General features: G+C 42.5%; 1 protein-coding gene across 1 annotated transcript; it reads right to left on the bottom strand.

Moving 5' to 3' along the window:
• Positions 1 to 248: 248 nt before the first annotated feature.
• On the bottom strand, positions 249 to 8,956 carry hnrnpub (heterogeneous nuclear ribonucleoprotein Ub). The gene is made up of 14 exons (XM_083899188.1): positions 8,337 to 8,956; positions 6,886 to 7,000; positions 4,999 to 5,078; positions 4,711 to 4,850; positions 4,460 to 4,559; positions 3,781 to 3,893; positions 3,249 to 3,512; positions 3,039 to 3,158; positions 2,817 to 2,945; positions 2,534 to 2,702; positions 2,143 to 2,439; positions 1,781 to 2,049; positions 1,386 to 1,526; positions 249 to 1,020 (listed from the first exon to the last, which is right to left on the bottom strand). Exons 1-14 carry the CDS (start codon positions 8,866 to 8,868, stop codon positions 970 to 972), a joined length of 2,520 nt encoding a protein of 839 aa, XP_083755314.1. The 5' UTR covers positions 8,869 to 8,956; the 3' UTR covers positions 249 to 969.
• Positions 8,957 to 10,032: the final 1,076 nt, after the last annotated feature.

Genomic DNA, 10,032 nt, shown 5'->3' with positions numbered 1-10,032 from the left:
GGCTTAGTTATATCCTTAGAATGGCTCAGCCAGAACACTTTTGCCTCGAGAATGTGCATTAGAATCTTTAGAGAAGAGGAAATAACGGAGCAAAGACCGAAGACTGACTGAATACTTAACTTATGACGTGTCAACAGGGGCTTGTAGTGGGGCTGATGTCCTGACTGTTTGAAGTAGCAAACCAGGCCATCGCCCATTCAAAGGTCTTTTACACACCTTTGAAGTCAATCAAAAGTCATAAGCCAGGATGAATGTAAAAAAGCCAACCAGTTGTTTATTGTAGGTCTATGGAGTTTAGGTTACAAGTTTGATAGTGGGAACAAAAGACAAAAAAAAATAATAATGACCTGCTGCTTCTTCAGTTTAACAGTGGACATGGACAGTCGAACAATTTAATCAGCTACCATGCTTCAGAGAAGCAAAGGTTAATTTTCAATCAATACCTTTCTCTTAAATTTCTAATACAAACTATGAAAACAAAAAAAATATTTACAATTCTTCATAAAAAAAAGCAAAAAATTAAAACAAACAAAAATAAATCACAGCACAGATAAAATGCACAACCCTGAAAAACAAAAAAAAAAGTTGCTTAAACACTTGCCGGGTATGCAAAATGTTTGTGGTTCCTGATGTTACAAACAGATTCTTCTTTTTAAAAGCATGTCATTTAAAAGTGGTGAGAATATGAATGAAATATACAACAGGAGGGGGAATAAGGCTGAATGAGAGACTGAGCCCACATCGTCTGCCTGCTCTCCTCTCTGATGTGGAATGTTGTTGCTCCATTTCTCTTCAGTCATGATTGGTTTTGGATTAATAAGTTTGGGGGTTTTTTGAAAAAAAAAAGAAAGAAAAAAAAAGACAAATTTAGTAATGGTAAAAATATAAGTCAGACAGTCGAGTGGAGGGATGTTCCGTGGCAAGAGGTGGATCTCTGTGTCGGCCACCAGTCCCTTTACAACAAGTGTTTTAGTAATATCCAGGCTGATACTGCTGGCTCCACGGCTTCTGGTTCCAGAACTGCACAGAACACAAGAGATGGAAGTTTAGTCTGTGTGAAAGGGCTTTCAAAACAAAAATGTAAGGCTTCTTCAGTCTAGATAAACTCAGTTACAGTGTGTCAGTGTAGCAGAGACAAACTCGATACAAGAGTTTGCATTCACAATGAGTATGAATTTATAAATCACTCAACAAAGCCGTCACGCGAGGACAATAAAGAAAGAAATCTGGAGCTACTCTAGTATTTTATGTTGAACTTTCTATGCAGAAATCACATTGATGCGTTTTGTTTGTTTGTTTATAAATGTATTTAATGAATTCTTTATCAAAGTTGAAAAACCCTCCTTTCAAAATGGAGACACTTGGTCAAAAGCAGAAATACTGACCCCCTGCTGCCAGCTCTGGTTGAAGGCCTGGGCCTTGTCCATGCCGTTCCTGTTACCGCCAAAGTTTCCGCTGTTCCTGTTGTTTCCATAGTTGCCGTTCTTGTTGCCATAGTTTCCGCGGTTACCACCTCTCTGCTGAAACTGTACAGAGGAAGTCAACGGTCACATGATATGAATTAGAGGTCGACCACTGTGGGTTTTTCAATGACTGACTTTTAGAAAACAGGAAAGCAGATAAATGATGCCGATTTCTTTTGGGCCCATATACAGCATTTGCAAAATTTCATTTTTTAACTGTTTAATGACAAATACAAAATTAAATATCCAGTTATAGAACGCTAGTAGTTTTTCCATCCATATAAAAAAAAAACACAACAAATCCCAATTTAACGTACCTGGCCGGGATGACCTCTGTTTCCACCGCGGCTCATGTTTCCTCCACCTCCCCTGTTCATGTTCCCTCTGTGCATGGGGCCACCTCTGTTCATGGGTCCTCCTCTGGGCCCCATGTTACCTCCTCTCATTGGGCCGCCTCGGGGGGATCCGCCCAGGCTGGGGAGTGGGCCGCCCCGGTTGAAGTTTCCACGGCTTGGGAATCCTCTGAAGGCCGGGGGAGGCAGGAAACCGCGAGGTGGACGGTTGAAACCACCACGAGGACCGGGAACTGCAGACCGAACAGAACGCAAATGAGGATGAATGAGTTTAACGATATCACAACTTTCCCACAAATAATCACATCCTTAAATGTCCATCTTACTTCCTCTGAAGCCTCCTCTGTTAGGGAAGCCCCCACGGCCACCTCCTCTCTGTCCAGGTCCGCCACGACCAAACTGGTTCTTGCCACCCCGGCCACCAGTGCGCTGGCCGCCACTGCCGCCACCTCCTCCGCCTCTTTTTGGCGTTGTGCTTCCCTGATTGGGTTTCTTTTCAGCGGGCAGAGCGGTCTTGCTCTCTTCTTTGTACTGCTCTAGCAGCTTGGCAGCCTCCTCCTTCTGCAGCTCAGCGTAAAGGACCTCATTAAAGCTTTCTCCTTCCTCAGGTAGAGAATAGAAACCTGTGGCAGAGGGAAGACGCATCAGAACATGATGGGGAAAGCAAAGACAGAGCAGAGGTTACAAACTACTGGACAGGTTTCACTGGGTTTTCACCTTTCATTTTGAGTACGGCATGCTCAGGCACTTCTTTGCCATCGTTCTCCACCTTCTTCTGGACTCTCTCCTTCTGGTCGTCCTCAGATGGACACACCACCACAGCTTTACGCTGGAAGCCTGCAAACAGACACATCTTCCTCTTCTGACCTGGGGCAGACAGGTTCGTCTGCAAAGTGGAAAGAGATGTTCAATTACACAGTGATTGAATTTTCAATTTAACAGTCACTTTAGGTCCCATCAAGGCAAAGGTAGTGATTTGATTATTTCGGAAACCACTTACATGATCCAGGATGTAGTTTCTCTTCTTGCGGGCGGCAATCTCAATGAACTTGCCCAGGAAAAGTGGTGCTCGCTGGGAGATGGCAGTCAGTTTAGTGATGTCCTTCGACTGCCGTTTCAGGCTGTTGATCTGTGTCAAATTAAAGGATAAAATATGCAACTTTTACGCAACTGTTCTTAATTCTGTGACCACCCGTCATAGAACTATTGGTTCAGTACTGACCATCATCTTGTCCACAATCGTGTCACTGCTCAGGATGTAGTATTTCCCAGGGTTCTCCTGGATGTGGTTCTTCACCCATGTCGTCTTACCCGAGCCTGGCAGACCCACCATCACGATGATCTATACGGCAAAAAGACAAAAAGTGGAATTAATTATGAACATCAATGACACATTTTATGATGAATTAGTGATATCTGGAGCTATACTTGCCTCACAGTCCGCCTTGGTCTGTGGCCCCTTGAGGCCACGGACACGCTCATCAACGGGGATCTGCTGCAGGAAGGTGTAGTCCTGGGGCTGAGGGAAATATGGAGTCTCCATCTGACCAAAGTTGAACTCCACGGCACAGTTGTGGCAGATGACGTGGGGGAAAAGAGCCTGGCCGTTCAGAGTGTCCTTGCTGACCTGGAAGGCGACCTGAGGGTCCGCACCGTTCTTTGAGAAGGACATCACAACCTCTTCGCCCTCAAAGTCCTGAGCAAAGACAGCAAAAATGGAAGGTTGTCATTTGTCTGATAGAAAACAAAGAAGACTTCAGAAAAACGCTATCAAAATGAATACAATTTAGACGTGGTCGTATCTGATGGAGAAAAAGGGAGAAATGCACATTCTGCTACTCTACATTTCTTTAAGATATGCAATTATGATGTAGACTTGGCTGGTAGAACTGTTGTAAAATGTATATAAATTGTAAAAGACCACAATACAAACACTATATATATATATATAAGTCATTGCTTACAATAAGGCAGCAGATGACATCGTTCTCCTCATAAGTCTCGCCAAAGTCCTCTGTCACACAGTTGACCGTCTTCTTTCCTTTCCCAGAGTAGGCATAAGAATGTTGCTCTTCACCTGGACATTGACAGGAAAACCAATGTTAAATGATTAATTAATGGTGTAAACAGTGGTCACATGACGCTCCTGTATCGCAACACAGAGTCTCTCGGAATAGAGAGCATTGTCCGTGTTGGCACGACGCCAGACACCATTACAATGTTGCAGCCAGAGTTGGAGCCATTTTATACCAACGCGTCATGCCGCGTTTGCACCACTAGAGGGCTCTCTTGGGATAGACGACCTTTCAGAGCACAGCTGCAGGTTTAGAACCATTTTGCAAACAGACAGTGCAGTGTGTTTTGCCCAAGTTCTAAGTAAAAAGTAGCAACTTGCCAACATTAAGTCAACCTGTAAGAAAATGTATTTTGAGGACCCCGCATGAATGAATAATAGCAAATAAGAAGTGAAACATTGATGACTGAAAATGGCGGCTCAAAACAGAATGACCACCATGTTGAATTTGACTGAATAAATGACAATTACATCAGCAAAACAAAGGTTTTCTGCTGGCCATTTTATACCACTAATATGGAATAACAGTACAATATGTTCAGAGCTTAAGTATGTATAAAGAAACTGACCCAAAAGGAGACTGCCAGTAGACAAGGACCAGCCAACCTGCACATCATGGATCTCCATGTTCTTGCTGGAAATGTGCTTCACAGGAATTTTCTCTGTTATCTGGTAAAAGGTAAGTAAAATGCATGAATGAAGAGAGGTAAGGATTGCTGTCAAATGTTCCCAATAGTTTCTCTATTTTGAATTTAATAACATTAACATTGCTGGGACAAGGAAGCTCAGTGTGCAGGAACCGGAATTGTTGATACTGTACCTTCATCTCAAAACAGGCTTTGCCTTGGTTAACACCATAGGTGCCCTTGCCTCCGGACCACAGGTAAGCAAAACTCTCCATTGTGAGAGAAGAAGCACTGTAGCGGTCCCTTGACACCTTAAAGTGCAGGTCGCAGTTGTCTGAAGCACAAAGGAAATGCACATTCAATAGAATGTTAACATGAATAAGTCTGGGCTAAAGCAAACATTCAAGTGTGGTGAATATTCCTTAAGAGTCATCAAAGTCTTTGTAAATACAGTTTTTGACCTTTGAATTCTGTTAACTTACAGGTATCAAGACAGACTTTTGTGTCATCAAACTCTTCATCTTCCTCCTCCAGAGGTGGCACAGGAGACTTAAATGAGGCCCTGAAAAGAGACATCAACAACAGTGAGTGGATTGCTATGTCAATGCAGCTGCATGGAACATTTAAAAGTCTTGGGTATCACTCCCTGAAAAAACATTGAAGGAAAGAATTGGAAAGACAGACTAGGGGAAAACACAAAATAAACAGGCAAACAAGCCTCCAGAATTATGATAATTTGCTGTATAGAGGGCCTCAGCAGTAAACACTTACCTTGAAGAGTCCAGTGAAATCTAAAATGTGAAAGATACATGGAAAGAAAGCAGCTCCGCAATTCTGATTGGTAAAAATAATTAAATTAAAATCTCCCTTTAATTTAGTGTGTTTATGATGTCCATGTTTACTGTGGGGTCAGTCACAGCAATGGAACGTGCAGTTATATTTAACTTCCTATGTGTGGTATTCCAAATGAAAAGGTCATAACTAACTCTGTTGAACTACATAACTATGCAAGACACGTTGCCATCATGCCCAGATGCTTCTAACGGTGTCCTGAAAACTATAGCAACTCGATCATTAGTAGCTTGTGTTTATGTATACACATTTATAATAGGACATAAGAAACTCTAAAAAGGAACACGATGTTCCACCCGAAGAAGATCTGGTGGAACAGAGTAAATTTAAAAGAAAAATACATTAGAGAGTGTTGTAGATATGGCTGCAGCAGGAAGAGTGATAGCTCTGGTAAATAAGTTGGAGCCAATGGTCACTATAGTAAATGTGTGGTGGGCCATACATTGGTAGCTCCACTGTGGGCATGTGGATGAGCAGGGGTAGCCATTTTAAAATGGGGTAGATTAAGCACCAACATTCTAATTAGGATTTGTCTTTTGTCAGACAATAGGAAGGGGGGGAAGAATGCTGCAATATTGTATTCCATTCACTGTGGCACCTTGAACATTGAAGAGAGCTCTAGACTTTGCCCAAAATATTAAAATATCTTTAAAAAAGGATTCCATCTTCTTCTTGATTGTTGCAGTATGTGAACAGCGCAATGGAAACAAAACACTGACCAGTAAGTTGGTAAATGTATGCACACACACACACACACACACTCGCCAACACACGCACACCATGCATCAAGTCACCTGTGCGGAGGTAGAAAATAGCCCTGCAAATACATACACCCATACCATCACACCATGATAAACACTCACAAGACATGATACACGAGACAGATATAGCATTTAAGTCATACAACTAGTGAAAAAAAAACAGAACGGAAAACGAACAAAAGAAACAAAAACAATAAAAGACCATTGCGAGGTAAAACGATGGACGGTCGAGAACGAGCTCCTCCTTGGAAGTTCCAAACAATTAAGGAATTTTGCTACATCTGTGTGTGCTACCTTTGCAGCAATGGAACCCTGCTCCCACAACTCTCAGCTATTCCTCCCCGCCCACCCTCCACTCAAAAGTGCACATCTGCTACTTCCCTCTGGGTTCTCTTTGAGCAGCTGTGATTCACCTTGAGGACACAACGGGCTTTCAAAAACAATAAGTGGCAGAAGGAACAGGTGTGAAAGTTCAGAGACTTGATAGATGCACTTCTGCTACAGAATGCAGTCCATTAAAGACATTGTGAGTGGGCACTGTAAAAGGTTAATGGTAAGGCTCTTTAAGTGCTCAGGAATGACCCTCAAAAACATGTGTGTGAGAGTAAGGATATTGACAGATAGTATGATTAAAAGTGAGGGTTTTCCTCTTTTGCTAGTTATGTGCATTGGCCCTTAAAGCCAATACAGTTCAACAAAGCTATGGATGGCGCTTCAGGGATGCCGAAGGCCATTTTTGCTCTGTCCCATCCTTACCAGCTGTATTTGTTCTCTTCAATAAATTCAAAGTAGCCCCTTCCATGTTCCTCCCGGCGTCTCTTAACACCCTTCTTATTCTTCTGATCAGCATTCGTGTCTTTGTCCGCATCCCCTTTGAAAATAGAACAAAGATATAGAATGAGGTGCTCCTTTTTGTAAGAGAGAGAGGTCGGACTGGCAGTGGGGTTTATGGCCCACATAGCCCGTTCATTAGTTACATTGTGTCGACCATAATCATCATTGTTATAGATAACTAAAGAGGCAACACCTCAAGGTTAGACTGAAACAATACAATCATATTTCATAAAATGTAATGACCAGATAATAATTACAAATGTAAGCTGGTCCAAATGAGCATTATCAACAGTATTTGATGGGGCTGGAAAGACAAGTCTCTGCAAAGTAAATGGGACATTAACCCTGCAAAGGGGATTATTGTTTAATATTTATAATACATTAAGACTAAGAACTGTTGATTGGGACAAATGCATCATCATGCAAGGAAATAGGGGCCAACTTAGCCCTGTATAGACTCCCACCCTCAGTTTACCATGGACTACGTTAGTAGCTATTCAGTGGTTATCTATAGTTTCTTAAATGACCCAACAACAATACACGTTCTACTCAAACCATTGACAACCTAACCATGTGCTAGCTAACAAGTAGTTCCGCGCCTACGAAATATTTCGCACAGCTTATGGTTAGCAACTTCAATTGTTCCCAGTCACTATGGTCAAACACAGTCAGTACTCTAATTGCAAATGTTCCTAAAGGCTTCAGTTTCTCTTTGGATCAACCCACTGCCCTAAGAGAGCTCATGCTACTTAATTTGTCGCATTTGGATGTGGAGCGAACAAACGAACAAACGACTGATGATTTCCAACCGACACAATTTCGCGTTAAATTAACAACATATACGGAGAGCTTTTCGAAAACTACCCCTATCCAATGTTCAAACGTTAACATGGGAACAATTGAACTAGCTAAACGGACGACGAGCTAGTTAGCAATGCAACAAGGACACAAAGAAAATGACGTTAGCTTACAAGCTAACACGCTAACCAAACGAAACGAAAAGCCAGGATAAGCTCGTTTATTAGCCGTTACACACGTCCCTTCACAATGTAAGCGTGTAGAACTACATTCAGTGGTGTACATGGAGACTAAAGGCCTACGTTTGTGGGTAACGTCAATAGTAAACGTTGCTTAACGGTTAACTTTAACTATACCACCGGTGGCGGATGCTACGTTAGCGGGCTAATCGTTTATGCTAGCGTAGTGAGGTCACGCTACCCACAGCTAGCTAACATGGTGGTAACGCATTGAACTGTAGTCCAGCGGGCTCCCTCCCGCGGTAGCATTAACGCTAACGTGATAGCAGAAATCGACATCCAGCCATAGCCCATCCAGCCAATCTCATTTCTAAAACATCAATTCGGTAGACTCACCCTCAGCAGCCTGGTCCCCGGGCTCACCATCCTCTGTGTCTATTTTCTCCATGTCGTCGACATCTGCCTTAAGCATGGGGTCCATGTCGTCGTCTTCATCTCCGTCCTCCTCCCCTTCACCCATTTCTTCGTCCTCGGCGACGCGATCGCCCTCGTTCTCGTCTCCTTCCTCCGTCGTCGCCACCGCCGTCGTCTCCGCTGCCTCTGCTTCTGCCTCTGCCTCCTCTGCCTCCACAGCCTCTTCCTCCTCCTCCTCCTCTTCTTCGTTGGCCTCCATGCTTTCTTCTACCGGGCCCTCGCCCTCTTCTTCCTCGCCCATGCACTCCTGTTCGGCGGCCTGGTCAAAACCCTCGTCGGTTCCTGCCGCTTCTTCTTGCCCCAGCGGGGAGTCACCGGCAAAAACCTCCTCGTCCAGCGCAGCCTGCAGGCGGTCCATCAGGTCGGCCTTCAGCCCCTTGTCCGAAAGATTACGCTTTTTCAGCTCGTCCTTCAGCTCGTTGACTTTCAGCTTCTTAACGTTGATTGAGCTCATCGTGAATGTTTAACGGCAAAGTGTGTCAAGTAAAATGAACAAATACGAGAATATATAAATAAATTGTCGCGCTTTGATCCTGGATGTGGCTCAATTCTGCGCCAAATGGCAGCCGCTCTCCGAGAAATCCGTCGCCGGCTAAAGAGCTGAGCAGTCTGTGCTGTGGGGGAGGAGAATGACGCTACCGTAATTACCCAGAAAGCAGCACGGCCTGCTTTTGTAGCAGACGCGCCATCTGTCGCTGCTTTAACAAGGGCCAAGGATGCTTTGTTGTGGAAAAAGTGGGGCATAAAAACACACACACACAGCTCGTACAAAGAAAAATGGTGGATATTACCTTGCTTATATAAAATAAAAATGTTTTAGGCAAGAGGAAACATATATGGTACATATAAGGACAATTAAATAAGAAGAGCTAAACACTGACAAGAACCCTCACTAATGATACAAACACCATAATGCACCAAGTGCATACTCTACACTAACTAAAGTGAAGTATTACAAAGTATGATATAATATGCCTAACATTTTGTTAAATAAATATGTTCTTAGGTTACACAGGAGTATGGGTATTTGAAGTTAAAATAACCAGCTATTTCACTGTAAAATACTGGTGTGTGGTTTGGTGCAGTTCAATAAAACTGAAAAATGCAGGAATAAATGAGTCTTCTCTTTTATTCACATTTTGTAACTCTTAAATAACTATGCCCACTGTTGAACATGGCAACATTTATTTAATTGTGCTGCCTTTGCAGAGACATGTCCACCCCCACAACCATATGGTCTTATTTGTATTATTTATATAAAAATAATAATAATAATTGATACACCCCATTAAGCTGCTTTGTGTGCAAAGGAAGAGCCAAGAAGATCAAATTATGTCAATTTTCAAAGTGATGCAACTCTGTAAGTGAAAGGCACTCAAAGCTCTCGCTTCTCTGGGAAATACACTTATACCCATTTGATGTTTTTTATTCATCAGCTTTTCTTTCTAAAATAATTCAATTAGGTAAGATTTACTCCCATGGAAGAAACTATATTTTGCAAAACATCACAATGAAATCATCAGTTGTAGAAATGTAGAAAAATGTATGTATGTTTTAAAGTTAAAGTCATGATATTTCCTGTTTTGCACACATTAAAGGATAACAAAAATTATCCTTG

This window comes from Microchirus variegatus (genome assembly GCF_963457635.1).
Source record: "Microchirus variegatus genome assembly, chromosome: 12".
Lineage (NCBI taxonomy): Eukaryota > Metazoa > Chordata > Actinopteri > Pleuronectiformes > Soleidae > Microchirus > Microchirus variegatus.
This window is presented reverse-complemented; position numbering and strand designations above follow the sequence as displayed.